Source organism: Sinocyclocheilus grahami, unplaced genomic scaffold (assembly GCF_001515645.1).
Source record: "Sinocyclocheilus grahami isolate Dianchi unplaced genomic scaffold, SAMN03320097.WGS_v1.1 scaffold232.1, whole genome shotgun sequence".
Lineage (NCBI taxonomy): Eukaryota > Metazoa > Chordata > Actinopteri > Cypriniformes > Cyprinidae > Sinocyclocheilus > Sinocyclocheilus grahami.
This window is the reverse complement of record NW_015505411.1, coordinates 520,293-536,747: the sequence shown is the minus strand read 5'-3', so window position 1 is coordinate 536,747 and position 16,455 is coordinate 520,293. Positions and strand designations below refer to the sequence as shown.

General features: G+C 38.4%; 1 protein-coding gene across 5 annotated transcripts in view; it reads left to right on the top strand.

Annotated features, from left to right (window-relative positions):
* The first annotated feature begins 3,978 nt into the window (after positions 1 to 3,978).
* LOC107597444 (DCN1-like protein 4) overlaps positions 3,979 to 16,455 on the top strand; it is a 15,113-nt gene continuing 2,636 nt past the window's right edge. Inside the window, exons 1-11 of one of the 5 annotated variants that reach the window (XM_016288505.1) lie at positions 3,979 to 4,057; positions 8,356 to 8,475; positions 8,595 to 8,659; positions 8,771 to 8,841; positions 10,927 to 10,966; positions 11,799 to 11,886; positions 12,631 to 12,719; positions 12,808 to 12,840; positions 13,378 to 13,448; positions 13,542 to 13,633; positions 13,726 to 13,834. In XM_016288505.1, coding sequence (XP_016143991.1) covers positions 11,816 to 11,886; positions 12,631 to 12,719; positions 12,808 to 12,840; positions 13,378 to 13,448; positions 13,542 to 13,633; positions 13,726 to 13,834 — 465 coding nt within the window. In that variant the 5' untranslated portion in view covers positions 3,979 to 4,057; positions 8,356 to 8,475; positions 8,595 to 8,659; ... (1 more) ...; positions 10,927 to 10,966; positions 11,799 to 11,815. Of the gene's footprint in view, positions 4,058 to 6,257; positions 6,352 to 6,501; positions 6,663 to 8,355; positions 8,476 to 8,594; positions 8,660 to 8,770; positions 8,842 to 10,926; positions 10,967 to 11,798; positions 11,887 to 12,630; positions 12,720 to 12,807; positions 12,841 to 13,377; positions 13,449 to 13,541; positions 13,634 to 13,725; positions 13,835 to 16,455 lie in introns of those variants that run through there. The other 4 variants (XM_016288502.1, XM_016288501.1, XM_016288506.1 and 1 more) reach the window with 4 other exon arrangements.

Here is a 16,455-nt window from a genome sequence, read left to right as displayed (position 1 = left end):
AATGATCTCACTCGGCTGTTTTTCATTTTCATAGAGCTATAATAACGACACAAACTAATAAAATGACTAATAAAATAACTTGTGCCCCATTGCTCTACGTGTATATGAATGAATTCACGTGGTATTTACATATAGGGATATTTCACATAGGCCTAGTCCTCTATTTTCCAATAAATGCGAGATACTTGAACTGGGGTTAGTGGTCTTATCATTTTAATAATAAAAAAGTATGTACCAGCTTTATTTAAACAAAGAGAATGTATGAGGTAAGAGAAACAAGCAATCAACAGATTGTTGGTATGAATCTTTTAACCTCACTTTATAAATTGAATAAACCTGTATATAACTAATCAACCTGCCTGCATTACATCCTCACAGTGCTGTGCTTCCCATCTCTCTGCTAAGACTTCCATCAACAGGACAGAGCACGGTTAGAATGATTAACCCCCAATTACGGATTCCCCCATAAGTAGCTGAAAACCATAAGACTGGGAAACTCTTTTTTTTTTACCTCGTCTCCTCTACTAGTACAGGGCTTTTAAACATTTCAGTAACCAGCTAATCAAGGAATAGTTTCCACCTGCTTCACTAGATGCTGGTCAATTGTTCGCTTGAAAGTGTAGCAACAGGACAGAGCACGGTTAGAATGATTAACCCCCAATTACGGATTCCCCCATAAGTAGCTGAAAACCATAAGACTGGGAAACTCTTTTTTTTTTACCTCGTCTCCTCTACTAGTACAGGGCTTTTAAACATTTCAGTAACCAGCTAATCAAGGAATAGTTTCCACCTGCTTCACTAGATGCTGGTCAATTGTTCGCTTGAAAGTGTAGCAACAGGACAGAGCACGGTTAGAATGATTAACCCCCAATTACGGATTCCCCCATAAGTAGCTGAAAACCATAAGACTGGGAAACTCTTTTTTTTTTACCTCGTCTCCTCTACTAGTACAGGGCTTTTAAACATTTCAGTAACCAGCTAATCAAGGAATAGTTTCCACCTGCTTCACTAGATGCTGGTCAATTGTTCGCTTGAAAGTGTAGCAATAGTGGACAGCTTGAGTCCTTTCTGTTTCTTTCATCAGCCGAGGGAACTTTGACAAAACGTAAATACTGACATGTCATTTTATTATAGATTTAAATACTATAAATATATCACAAAACCATAGTTTGTTGGGTTCTTTGCTGGCATAGACCTTAGTCAAGGTAGCACCATATTTCATCTCTCTGACAGGAATGAACACAAGGCTGGAAATGCTGCTCGAGGATGGGTTCAGTGGATTGTACTAGGCCAGGGGTAGGCAAGTTCGGTCCTAGAGAGCCACAGTCCTGCAGAGTTCAGCTCCAACCCTAATCAAACACACCTGCACAAGCTAATCAATGTCTTCAGGATTACTAAGGCTACAGGCAGGTGAGTTTTGTTTTCAGGGTTGGAGCTGAACTCTGCAGGACTGCGGCTCTCTAGGACCGAACTTGCCTACCCCTGGCCTAGGCTATTGCTTAACAACATACGGATTGCTCGGCTGACGAAACATCTTTCCAATAGATTTTCAATAGGCATAAATAGCCTAAATAAAATAATAAATCAATAAATAATAATAAAACAGTTAATAAAACAGTTTTTGAAAGTAGTGAAAATTGCATGTGATCTAAGACCTTTATACGGCACACTGTAAAGTCTCCCAGCCTTGCTATCATCCACGTAAAATTTAATATGGTCTATGCTAAGGTCTGTGGTTCAGTGAAGAGCCTTTTAACATCCATGGAAACGACTGCACACTGCACAAAAGATTCTTTATAGTGGAAAAGGTTTTTCATATTATTAAAATGTTCTTCACACTAAAAAAGTTTCTTTTATTAACTGCTTACAGAAAGGTTTTCTTTGTAAGAGTGTAAGGACACAATGAGCCATCTGTGCTAGGAGGCGCCAAGAGACCTGAGAGAAATGCGAGATACTTAAACTGTGGTTAGTGGTCTTATATAATAATAATAATAATAATAATGATGATGTAAGAGCTTTAACCCTTTAACGTTCACCCCTTAAATGAGTTAATGAAAAAAATATTTAACTTAAAATTCTTATTAGTAGACATCTAATAAATAGCCCTATTCTTATTAGTAGACATCTAATAAAAAAGCATCTTTTTAAATTTATGTTTTATTTAAAACTCTACCAGTCCATGGTACATCTTGATTTAAATTCAGAGAACTATTTCTATTAGTTATTTTCCAATAATAAACATTCCTTTAACTTTATTAGTATCTTGGATACATTTCATAGCATTCAGAGTCCACAAAGATAAAAAATTATATTTAAGCCTCTCTGATGTCCTTTACAGACATATCAACCGTACGGTCACGCATAATTTTGCATAATTAGCCTATGGTAAATAAACATTTTTGCATTTCTCATATATTTTGCTATATTTCTGTTCTTTGCCCTCTACCCTATTCACAACAACATTATAGTTTCATCCCTACTTCCTTGATTGCTCGTTTGAACCTATTATCTGATGACTGACCTGCACCGTTCTCTCTTCTGTGTGACTGACTGAAGTTTGTACACTGCTGCTGTCACCTGAAAACTGGAAATCCCCAAACCCCCCATCATGGCAACAGCAGACACAGAGATGGGGCAGTGCAGCTGTGGAAAGATTGCTCTCTCATCTCTTCCTTTCGATAGATTTATTCCCTGTCAAATTAAGCTCAGCCGTACAGTAGAAATATCAGTTAAAGGGTTAAAATATATAATTCCAAATAGATAAATACAAAATCGCACAAATCAACCCTGCTCATTCACGCAAATCCTATCTGGCGACACATAGTGGTCATATAGGCCTACTACGCTGCTGCACTGAATCACGAATAAACCCAACTGACCCAACAAGATCCAAGTAGATGTAACTGCAGACCGGAGATCTCCAAATGGGGGCGGGATCTCCAAAACGGGGTGGGAGCTCCAAAACAGGGCGTGGCTTCCTCCCATTGACACGCATGCGCACTTATTCCTCCAAGCCACTTCATTGCAAACTCCGCCCCACAGCTGATTCTAAAGATTTTATTGGTTGTGTCAATTAAAGTGTTGATTTCCTACACTATGCTACAAAAGATGCTAACCCCTAAACCTACCCCACACCTGACCGTAACGTTAACCAGTGAAATTGACTGCACGGTGGGATTGGCGCTGAACAGCGTGGTAAAGAAAGATGCAGTTCAGGAGATAAACAGTTAATAAGATTACGCGATATATGAGATCGTTCCGTAACTCCCCAACCGGACCTCACCGGACAAAGACCATGTAACACTAAGCACATGGTACGTTTTACTGAAATACACTGCATATAGCATACACAAATGGAGATGCTAGGCACACTGATCACCATTTGCCTTTATAGTATCTATTGTCAATAAATACATTGCAAGTGAATGGTGACTGAAGTTGCCAGTATGCCCAACGTCTTATTTTTTTGGTCAACAGATAAATACTGATTCTAAACAACATTAGGGTCAGGAAGTGATGATGATATTTGGGTGTGAACAGCCTTTTAATCTCAATGACTAACATAATTGTGGTTCCTGGATCCTTCAATTGACTTTAGCAACTTTTCATTGAAATGTTTGGATGACAGCAGCGCAGAAACAAGCAAAAGCAACCTCGTTCTGTAATGTTTTTCACTGTATTCTCTCACCATTGTTTTGTTAACCCAAGTGGGCTCTGTGTTGGTGCAAAGCTGAGCCAATAGCGTATCATCGTGGGCTGGCTTTCTGCTATGCACGAGGAAACTATTGTAACTGATGTGCGTCGAGGGCAGGGGCTATGGAAGCGTTTTAACCAATCACGTTGGTTTAGAGGCGGGATGTAGACAGTGCGCTTGGGCAGTGTATTTGACACTGCTCTCGACCAATCAGTGACACGAGTGGGCGTGGTGACTGAAAATTTCGTCCATCTAAAAAATTTGTGGGCATGTATAATATTGACATGTCCCGCCCACTGGCCGGTCTGCAGACTCACACAAATACAGTTGTGTGTTTCATAAAAATGCACTCAGATGCGTCAAGTAAGTACAATAGTGCGTTTTCACTGCTATTCGTATTCTGTCGACCTGTGATGGCAATTGCGAACTTGCTGCACCCTGACAGGTCGCCGTGACTTCTTTTAAGATGTATGATTCGCTGTATTGACGCATTTTGTGAGTGAACTAGCCGTTACCCGAGCATACAAATCATCAGATTGACTCCGAGCTTGCTAGCTGCTCTCTTTGTGTTTTTACTCCGGTGTCTTGGGCGCTTGCAAGCGACAACGACCTTGCAAGGAATAACGCTGCATTTTAGGCTTCTTTGCTCGAGTATATACAGAAATCCGAGCAAGGTATCTGATCCTATTTACACAATACACTTGTTCACTAATTACCTTTAATACCCAAATAACCTTAAGGGATCCATCTCATCACAACTCGAGCGAGCGATGCAAAGCAACCGAAGAGCAAGTGAAAGATTGTTGTTTTAGAGCTAAACGGGTCAGTTTTTTTTCGAGAAAACTGCGGAAAAATGACAGGGGGTGAAAATTGTGACGCAGTTGTGTAAAAAAATAGTGCTTGCAAACACGTCGAGTATGATCTGGCGCATTACTGTACGTCCCTCTGAAAGATCAACTGCATATCGTTGTGAAAAAATATCTTTGATCAAAGATAGAAAATCTTTTTTGCAGCATTTGGGTCGCATTCATCAGTTGGGGGAGAGTACCGATTGAAATTATGATTTGAGGAATTATGGGAAATGTAGTTTATTCACCTGAACCATTTCATTGGCAAACGCAGGAGTTGGTTGTCGTTAGACTACATTCCCCAGAAGTCCACAGACGCTTCAAATACTTTGTAAAGTCGTTGCAAGTTTTTTTCTGCCACATAGTTCACATATGAGCGCAAACATGCGCTCATATGTGAACTATGTGGCAGAAAATCTTATTTTCAACTGCAGTCAGTATAGAGATGTGAATGTTTGAAATGTGTTGGTGTGAATGCGAATAATACAGTTTCTTACATGTTTGGGGTATTTCATATCCACTGACATTCCTGACAACTGCGTCACACGTTCACAAATAGTCTCGTTTTATGTCGAGTTTGCTTTAATTATTCCCTGGATTAGACTCTGTTTAAACTGGATGTCTTTCATCAACTCTGAATTTAATGTTGTCTCGGGGGCTTGTCTACTCGCTCATCGCTTGTATAGAAAGGCCTGCACCGATACGTAATATTTTAGATCCGAATAGCGTGAAGGTGGAAGTTTAAACGCAATTTTTTTCCCCCAATCCACTTCATTGCAAACTCCGCCCCACAGCTGATTCTAAAGATTTTATTGGTTGTGTCAATTAAAGTGTTGATTTCCTACACTATGCTACAAAAGATGCTAACCCCTAAACCTACCCCACACCTGACCGTAACGTTAACCAGTGAAATTGACTGCACGGTGGGATTGGCGCTGAACAGCGTGGTAAAGAAAGATGCAGTTCAGGAGATAAACAGTTAATAAGATTACGCGATATATGAGATCGTTCCGTAACTCCCCAACCGGACCTCACCGGACAAAGACCATGTAACACTAAGCACATGGTACGTTTTACTGAAATACACTGCATATAGCATACACAAATGGAGATGCTAGGCACACTGATCACCATTTGCCTTTATAGTATCTATTGTCAATAAATACATTGCAAGTGAATGGTGACTGAAGTTGCCAGTATGCCCAACGTCTTATTTTTTTGGTCAACAGATAAATACTGATTCTAAACAACATTAGGGTCAGGAAGTGATGATGATATTTGGGTGTGAACAGCCTTTTAATCTCAATGACTAACATAATTGTGGTTCCTGGTTCCTTCAATTGACTTTAGCAACTTTTCATTGAAATGTTTGGATGACAGCAGCGCAGAAACAAGCAAAAGCAACCTCGTTCTGTAATGTTTTTCACTGTATTCTCTCACCATTGTTTTGTTAACCCAAGTGGGCTCTGTGTTGGTGCAAAGCTGAGCCAATAGCGTATCATCGTGGGCTGGCTTTCTGCTATGCACGAGGAAACTATTGTAACTGATGTGCGTCGAGGGCAGGGGCTATGGAAGCGTTTTAACCAATCACGTTGGTTTAGAGGCGGGATGTAGACAGTGCGCTTGGGCAGTGTATTTGACACTGCTCTCGACCAATCAGTGACACGAGTGGGCGTGGTGACTGAAAATTTCGTCCATCTAAAAAATTTGTGGGCATGTATAATATTGACATGTCCCGCCCACTGGCCGGTCTGCAGACTCACACAAATACAGTTGTGTGTTTCATAAAAATGCACTCAGATGCGTCAAGTAAGTACAATAGTGCGTTTTCACTGCTATTCGTATTCTGTCGACCTGTGATGGCAATTGCGAACTTGCTGCACCCTGACAGGTCGCCGTGACTTCTTTTAAGATGTATGATTCGCTGTATTGACGCATTTTGTGAGCAAAGTAGCCGTTACCCGAGCATACAAATCATCAGATTGACTCCGAGCTTGCTAGCTGCTCTCTTTGTGTTTTTACTCCGGTGTCTTGGGCGCTTGCAAGCGACAACGACCTTGCAAGGAATAACGCTGCATTTTAGGCTTCTTTGCTCGAGTATATACAGAAATCCGAGCAAGGTATCTGATCCTATTTACACAATACACTTGTTCACTAATTACCTTTAATACCCAAATAACCTTAAGGGATCCATCTCATCACAACTCGAGCGAGCGATGCAAAGCAACCGAAGAGCAAGTGAAAGATTGTTGTTTTAGAGCTAAACGGGTCAGTTTTTTTTCGAGAAAACTGCGGAAAAATGACAGGGGGTGAAAATTGTGACGCAGTTGTGTAAAAAAATAGTGCTTGCAAACACGTCGAGTATGATCTGGCGCATTACTGTACGTCCCTCTGAAAGATCAACTGCATATCGTTGTGAAAAAATATCTTTGATCAAAGATAGAAAATCTTTTTTGCAGCATTTGGGTCGCATTCATCAGTTGGGGGAGAGTACCGATTGAAATTATGATTTGAGGAATTATGGGAAATGTAGTTTATTCACCTGAACCATTTCATTGGCAAACGCAGGAGTTGGTTGTCGTTAGACTACATTCCCCAGAAGTCCACAGACGCTTCAAATACTTTGGAAAGTCGTTGCAAGTTTTTTCTGCCACATAGTTCACATATGAGCGCAAACATGCGCTCATATGTGAACTATGTGGCAGAAAATCTTATTTTCAACTGCAGTCAGTATAGAGATGTGAATGTTTGAAATGTGTTGGTGTGAATGCGAATAATACTGTTTCTTACATGTTTGGGGTATTTCATATCCACTGACATTCCTGACAACTGCGTCACACGTTCACAAATAGTCTCGTTTTATGTCGAGTTTGCTTTAATTATTCCCTGGATTAGACTCTGTTTAAACTGGATGTCTTTCATCAACTCTGAATTTAATGTTGTCTCGGGGGCTTGTCTACTCGCTCATCGCTTGTATAGAAAGGCCTGCACCGATACGTAATATTTTAGATCCGAATAGCGTGAAGGTGGAAGTTTAAAATGTTTGCTAAATGAATCATATGCGTATGTAATTTTCACATCGTTAAGTCAGTCATTAATTTCTCTAAAAATGCGTAATACTAACCTAGTTTTCGTGCACCAACACATGTTTTATCCTTTGAATATTGTATAAGGTTTTTCCATTCCGACTGAAGTCAGAAACAGTCTAATAAATACCAAATAATTTATTATTAATATTATTTGAAAACAAACAAATAAACAAAACGTACAGCAAGTTAATGTAACAGAAGAAAAGTTAAATTAAATATAACCAGTAAGCATTTAGTAGGGACATTGGTGCCTGATCCACCTTCGTCATGTTATTAATTTAATTAAAACAAATGATAATAAGAACCATACACTTCAATTAGGGCTTCTTTATGCTTTAGAATATGTTATTTGTTCAATTGCACTGCATGAAGACAGTTCTTAGACACTGAGGTCTAGTGGACCTTTAAAAAGATGCCATCTATTCATATCAGAATATGCTGAATGAAAAACTGCGGATCTAAAAGTAAATTAAAGACTGAAAGGGAATCGGCATTACTGACTTTCTTTGAAAACAATTCAATTTCATCACGTTATCACGTACAATGAATCAATGCATCTTTTGAAGTGTTAGGTTACAAGTTTCTGGAATATTGCTGTGTACTTTTTGTGCAACTGGAGTTAAGTATACACTTGCAAGCCTGTTTCAATCTGTGTTTGGGTCTCTGTGTATATACCTTCTCAAATGTATCTAATCCCAAATCTTGCATTCATAAATTTTTCTAGATACAAAAGATTCACTATGACCTGATATTTACATGCTAGAGAAATATGACCTCCACAGTGGCATTTACTTTCTTGATGAAACCATACTTGATAATATAAAGATTATGGATGACAGTGTTGGTAGGTGGCTATCTTCATGATGAAGACACATAGAGCAGTTAAATGTATACTGTATGCATTAGACTATTAGAAACACTTCAGCATCTCACATGGCCTCTCATATTTCTGTCGCTATACAGGCTGACTGGAGCAGATGCTTCTTTCCCATATCCTCAATAATTTCAACATGTAGACTGAAGACACTGTATGAACATATATACACAACACAACAAGCAACACACAAACCTATGTACAGTCCAGATGCGTACATAACTACCAGGAGTAACAGATGTTTATTTTTGTACGTCCCTCACAGATTTCCAGCTGAACTCTCATTTGTCCACACTGGCCAGTATCCATAAGATCTACCACACCCTGCACAGGCTGGTAAATATGGACTCCGTCTGCATGCACTTAAATATCCATCAGCTTTATTGCCAGATTTAACATTAACGCCTTTAAATAATTTAAACCAAGAGTATTTTTACTGGTGGGATTTATGCACATTTTCATGTATAGTTCATCACTAGATGATTGATTCTTTTGTTTCAGTGTGATTCTGGCAGGCAGGCCAATAAACCAACCTGGAATCAACAAAGCATTCAGTTTTATTCGAAACATGTTTGCTTTAAGGTCCCTACCAAAGTACAGGAACCAATGTATCAAGACTGATTTCTGTGTTGTTTATTATGTGAACGCAAATCAAAACGCATGGATCAAACTCTCTGAAATACCAGATTTGTTCTTTGCTGAAGTTGAATCCTGCGAATAAAGATTTATGATTACGATTTGAAAGCACTTGGACATTTGTTTGATTTGTCAACCTTCAAACTCTCTTCAAACATGACTTTTAAAAGAGAAAACCTTTTAAGAGGCATTAGAATAGATCATTTATAACCATGACTAGGTGGGTTATGCAGGTTTTTAGACAAAACTGTCCTGTATTTGTTAAAATAGCGTAATCCATAATGTAAAATACTTTTGACAATAAAAAACTTCTAAACAAATAGGCAACGGATAGCAGATGAGTAGAACTACAGTATATATAGATATAGATATATAATATGTATAATTGCATGCAAAATTTTGCAGATGTGATGACCGCTGACATTGTAGTGTGAATATTATTAGATCAGGCCATAAATCCTCTGTTCCCTTGTTGCTCTTATATTGAGATTAATGCAAAAGCTGACGGTGCTGTACTGGCCGGTGTTGCCTGTCTTGGTAGATTAGCATTGTAGGATAGCAGTGTTTGGTCATATGTGAGGTTAGGACACTCAAAGGCATTATTACATATAGGGATGCACGATATATCGGCCACCATATCGGTATCGGCCGATAAATGCTCATTTTTTCTGTTATCGGTATCGGCCTGATAAGAAAATTTGGCCGATATCTTAAAGCCGATAAATAATTCATTATTTCCTTCAGAGACACTTCAGATGCGCGCTGTTCGTTTGCAGCCTTTTGTGCAATTGTACGTTTTAATATTGTGTTTATTTGATGTATATCTGATTTATATTAGTTAAAAGAGTGCTTCAGTTTACCGGTGATCGTCTTTAGCTCAGCGCACGCAGCTCAAACAGCAGTGCACAACATTAATAACTATGATTGGGAATGTTGTGTATATAACATTCTAATGAGAACATTATTATAATAAAACGTTGTGCATTCTTTGGGTTTAGTTGCTGTGTTTCAGCGCGTTGATATGGGAAGAGCGCATCCACAACAGGATCACACATTCTGACTATAGCACGCAATAACTGCATCATTTTGTACATATATAAGTTGTAATATTATGTTTATGTTGTATTAATATTAATCTCAGGATGCATTTCCTTGAGTTAAATAAGCTGCCAGCAAAACGCTTCAGTTTACCATGTTCATTCAGCTCTTCAGCTTCAGCACGTGCAGCTCAACGGCTGCTATTTAAAACAGTGGTATTAATTTGTTACTTTTTCAAAATCATTGATATATTATTAATAACAACAACCACTTGTATTTTATGTTGAAGTGTTTGGGATGTGGCTTTTAATGATGAGACCTTTTTTGTAATCAGGCTCTCAAAAAGTATATAACAATTTGGATATAGATTTATCGGCCAACATATCGGTTATCGGCTTTCAAAAATAAAGAATAATCGGTTATCCGTATCGGCCAAAATTTTCATATCGGTGCATCCCTAATTACATACTACAGATTAACCTTTGATCAAGTCATATACTTCACACAGAGTTTTGCTCTACATTAACTTATTTCCAGAATTTTCCTCCCCGAGAAGAGCACAGGCAGCATCTGTAAAGGTTACAGGAATATAAGATGATCAGCCACCTACATCACACACATACACATGCTTACTTTATTCTTTTATGGTGCGGTGCTAATAGCTGCTACTCTGCTGCAGAATGTTGTTTGAGTAAGAGAGAGAAAGAGTGATTGTGGATGTTAAATGCTGTTTCTTTTTCACCATAGAACCTGACAGAAGACGTCGGCCCAGAGACTCACGGTACAGGTAGTGACCTCACCTTGCATGCTTCTCCATCCCTTCATAACCTTATCAACTATTATCAAACATAATTTTCTTTTTTGCTGCTGATTTTAAATTTAATTAGAACTTAAAGCGTACTTGATGCTGGAAACTTGCATCATGATGTATATTTTTTTCTTCTACTCAACCATTTAAAACCATTTAAAGTCTGTAGGATTTTAATGCTTTTATTCAGCAAGGATATTGATCATAATTAACAGTAAAGACATGTATAATGTTACAAAAGATGTCTGTAAGAAAAAAATGATGTTCTTTTGAACATTCTATTCATCAAAATGTCTGTGAAAAAATGTATCACAGTTTCCCTCTTATTGGTGAACATCTTACTGGTCGCAAACTTTTAAGAAGCTTGTGTATTTTTACTATAATTCTTAAATTTTTTCATTATAGAAGTAACATTCCTCCAGGTTTTAATATTAAAGCTTGATAAGAGCTCTTTTGAGTTTGCAGGCCATCTTAAAGGGGACATAACACACAGTTTCGGCCAATCTCATGTTAATCTTGAGTACCTATATAGTGGTATTGCATCCTTCATATTTTTGAAGAGTCTTTAGTCTTTATCAGATTTATAAAAGAAAGATACAGCTTTACGATTTTCTCCGAAAACAGCTGAGCTCCTGGAGGCATGCCGTGGGCGGAGCTAAATGAGAATCTAAATCTTTAACAGTGTAAATAACTCAGAACGCATTAAATAGCATAAGTAAGGACATATCCCTGGTTTGAGGGAGGGAATGACTGAAAAAGGACACAAAAAAATAATCATCATCTTTGTGTTGTGTCTGTCTATCTTTTCCAGCCTGCTGCTCCAGAGCCATGCCCCCCAGGAAAAAGAGGAGACCCACTGCTGGAGATGACCTGTCTGCTAAGAAGAGCCGGCAGGATAAGTATGCTCAAAACATTCACCTTTCCATTCATTCACTCATCCATATCTCCAGCCTTTCATCTCTGTCCATTCCATCTGTCCGTTGACCTTCCTCTAATTCACTCACACATACACACTCATCCATCTAGCTAACTTTTTGATTAACAAATAAACTAGGTGTCTGTTAAATCATATCAATTAAGAAATTCTGTATTTATGCACAGAAGGAACTGAATGTTCTTTATAATATATTAAAGCAGCACTATGTAACTTTTTCTGTGTTCAGAATTTGCAAAATGTATATAATGAGCGAGTGCATCATGAATTCATCTTCCAAACTGCATTTTTGTCTTATTCCGAATCACTACGATACACTTATAATAAGTACTTGTATTTGGACTATTGTAGCCTGGTCAGGTTGTCACCGCTGCGGAGTAACACATACCTGTGTGAATTGCCATAGACATAAATTTTGAGAATTAGCTCCGGTTGGAATGTTCTTCCGCGGGATGTGTGCAGTTCTGTTTATTAACCGCTAGAGCGCCAAAAGTTACATAGTGCTGCTTTAATGTCAATAGAAAGTTGCAATTATCATATCTGTTAATTGCACCATCAGATCTCTTTGTGTGGGTGGATTTCTGCCCTCAGAGCATGTGTCTCTTCTTGTTTGTATCAGATGTAGCATGTTCGTGCTTAAATGTGTATACAAATGTGTGTTAATGTGTATTTAAATAGCCTCCACTCAGTCCTTGTCTATTCATTTCAGTGTTTACAGAAAACAGGAGACATTGCAAATCCAGGAAGCCGAAGCTTTTTCTAGCAAAAGATGTCTAGAATGGTTTTATGAATATGCAGGTATGTGGGCAAAATTGTAAGTCATATTGAGTTTATCATAGTACTATGAACTATTGCAAATGTATATCTTTTTGATTTAATTGGTAAGGTCCTAAAAAGAGTATAATCACATCAGAATCTGGTAAGTTGATATAATTTGACTTGATAATGTCTAGAAGGCAGTGAATAATGTCACCTAATTTTAGGCTAGATTTTAATTTTTTTTGGATTCAGAATTCCTTGTGGCTTCAGACACTTTCCAAATGAAGTTAAGATGCAAATAGAATGACTATAAGTATATACTTACTAACATGTATTTGGAATCTTAAGTCACACTTAAATGTCTGAATTTCATTGCATACAAAATAATAAAGTAAAGTCAGATCCTATTAAGTTCAAAGTGCCCTGGCACATTAACATATGAACATGTTCCACAAAGTTTGACAACTAGAAAGTGTCCAAGACTTTTTTGTTTTTATTTTAAATGGAATACCTATTTCTTCATATTTTGAAACCCAAGTTAACAAACTTTTGTTCTGTATTTCTTTAAAATAAATGCCTTGTTTTTAATGTAATGCAAAGACATTTATACATTTTTAATTGTGGCTTAAGTGTCTAAATACTTTTTGGGGCCACTGTATATAATAGTAAATTATTTTTGAATGTGTCGTGTGAATAGGTTGTGATGATGTTTTTGGACCGGACGGGATGGAGAAATTCTGTGAAGACATTGGCGTGGAGCCAGAGAATGTAAGAAAACTAAACGGATCTAATATGATTTGATAGTTTATTCTAAAAATATCTTGCCAGTAGCTTTACATTTTAATGTATGTTTGTATGCAGGTAGTGATGCTGGTATTGGCCTGGAAGCTTGATGCCCAGAGTATGGGTTACTTCACTTTACAGGAGTGGCTCAAGGGAATGGGCTCATTGCAGTATGTCTGGCCAAACATGAACCTTAAATTCATCTACTACCATGCTACTACACGTATTCTCATCCCAATCTTCACTTTTCCGCCATACACAGATGTGACTCTACTGAAAAACTCAGGAACTCTCTAGACTACCTGAGGTCTGTCCTCAATGATGCCACCAGTTTCAAGCTCATTTACCGATATGCCTTCGACTTTGCCAGGGTAAGTGTGTATATGCATTAGGACAGATGATTGATGAACATTAATCATCATCCACTTTAGAAGCTCTGGTCTTCTTTTAATACTTCAACACTATATTTGGTTTTGCCAGTGGCTGTGCATCTGGAACCTTTCTGTGTTTTTTTTTTCTTCCCTGCATGCATGCTGGACACATCACAGTCCTTCAGTTGAGAGATGGTGCTATTTTGGGTTGTTTCACCACTTTGTCTCAAGTATCTCTTGTCCAGATAGTTGCTTTTTTTTCACTCCCTTGGTATGAATTGTAAAGCGACTGGAGCTTTGCTGAGTGAAGCTCTTACTGGAGCCATTCGATAGGGCCAATAAAGAGGAGCAGTACAAATAAATAGCTTGTGGCAACCTTGAATGGATAACATGACATTCATCCTGTCTAGATCAAACAGAATTGTTCATGTCTGGACTCATCTTGTACATTACCAAAGTGTTTTTTCCCAAGGCTAGCAACTTTTTTCAATTGTTTTAAAGGAGAGCGCCGAACACGATTTTGAGTAGCTTGTCCGTGAACTACTGCTCTTGTGTAGTAAATGCTGCTCCATCTGAAAGCACGTGATGGAGATCTACTACTGATTACAGAACCGGCTTTACTGACAAGATGCGCATGACAATCGCATTCGATTAATCGTGCAGCACTAGCGGCCATATTGAGTATTGCATTTTTCACTTTGAATGGGCATGACGCCTCTGCTTGGAGAGCCAAATATTTTCTGAGGTGGTACTTGGCATAAAAAGTTTCAGAACCTCTGGCTTAGAGTATACGCAGTACACCAATTTCTGAAGCGGATACAATCTGGTTTTAAAGGGGTCATATGATGCTTTTTTTAAAGATCATTATTTTGTATATTTGGTGTAACAGAATATGTTGACAGGCTTTAATGTTCAAAAAACACATTCTTTTTCATTTAAAAATGTAAAACAAACTGTAAAAACATGGCAGTACTATGTATTGGATCTCTCAAACGCTTCGTTTTCTACAAAGTCAAGTCAAGTCAAGTCACCTTTATTTATATAGCGCTTTTAACAATACAGATTGTGACAAAGCAACTGAACAGCATTAATTAGGAAAATAGTGTCAATAATGCAAAATGACAATAGTAAACACTAATTTTTCAGTTAAAGACAGTTCATCATTGAATTCAGTGATGTCAACATCCAGCTCAGTTTAAATAATATCTTTGCAATCATGTCAACGATAACGCTGGAAATGAAGTGTCTAGTTCATGTGTACTTATTGGTACACAGAGCAGTTGAGATAAATCAGGCAGGTTATTTGTGAATCTGTCTTTGGTGGCTGGAACAATAGTTCTGCCCGGACGATAACGCGGAGCCATATAGTTAATATTAGTAATACGCAGCATGCACGATACAAGGAAATGGTCAGTAACATCATCGCTTTGAGGTACGATATCTATATCAGTAAGATCAATTCCATGCGATATAATTAAATCTAGCGTATGATTAAAACGATGAGTGGGCCCGGTGACATTTTGCTTTACTCCAAAAGAGTTTATTAGGTCAGTAAACGCAAGTCCTAATGCATCATTTGTATTATCAACGTGAATATTAAAATCTCCGACAATTAGCGCTTTATCAACAGTAATCAATAGGTCTGAGAGGAAATCTGCAGATTCTTTTAGGAAATCTGTATACGGCCCTGGTGGTCTATACACAGTAGCCAGAGCAAGAGATACGATAGATTTCTTTTGCATGTCTGACAGTGTAACATTAAGCATTAGTATTTCAAATGAGTTAAACCTGTATCCTGTCTTCTGAGTAACATTGAGAATATCACTATATATTGTTGCAACACCGCCGCCACGACCAGTCTGACGGGGCTCATGCTTATAATAGTAGCTTGGTGGAGTAGACTCATTTAGACCAATATAATCATTAGGTTTTAGCCAGGTTTCAGTCAAGCAGAGTACATCAAAACGATTATCTGTGATCATTTCATTTACAATAACTGCTTTGGGTGAGAGTGATCTAATGTTTAGGAGCCCAAACTTTAAAAATGGTTTTTGTTCATTTATTTTAAATTGTTCTGGTTTAATCACGATCAGATTTTTTCTAGATCCTGCATTAAATTTATATTTTGACCTCACTATTCGGGGAACAGACACAGTCTTTATAGATTGGACAGCACAAGTACTTCTATCATTTAAGCGGGTAGAACACAAGTCATCAGGACAATTATTTGAGATTTGGCTTACTAGTCACATGGAGCGCAGCGTCCTGGAGATGTTGTCCGACATGAGCTCCGCCCCGACTCTGCTGGGATGCAGACCATCAGCGCGAAACAGCCTAGGACGCTCCCAGAAAAGATTCCAGTTATTAACAAAGAGCAGTTTCTGTTCTTTACACCATGACAATAACCATTCATTTAAAGCAAAAAGCCTACTGAACTTTTCGTGTCCTCGTCGATACGTGGGAAGTGGTCCTGACACGATCGTCGTCACGGGCGATGTGCGGCGCACTGTCTCGATCAGGCTCCCGAAGTCCCTCTTCAGTGTCTCCGTCTGCCGCAGCTTGGTGTCGTTAGCCCCCGCGTGAAGCACGACCGCTCCGGGGCTCTCGGCACCCTTCAGGAT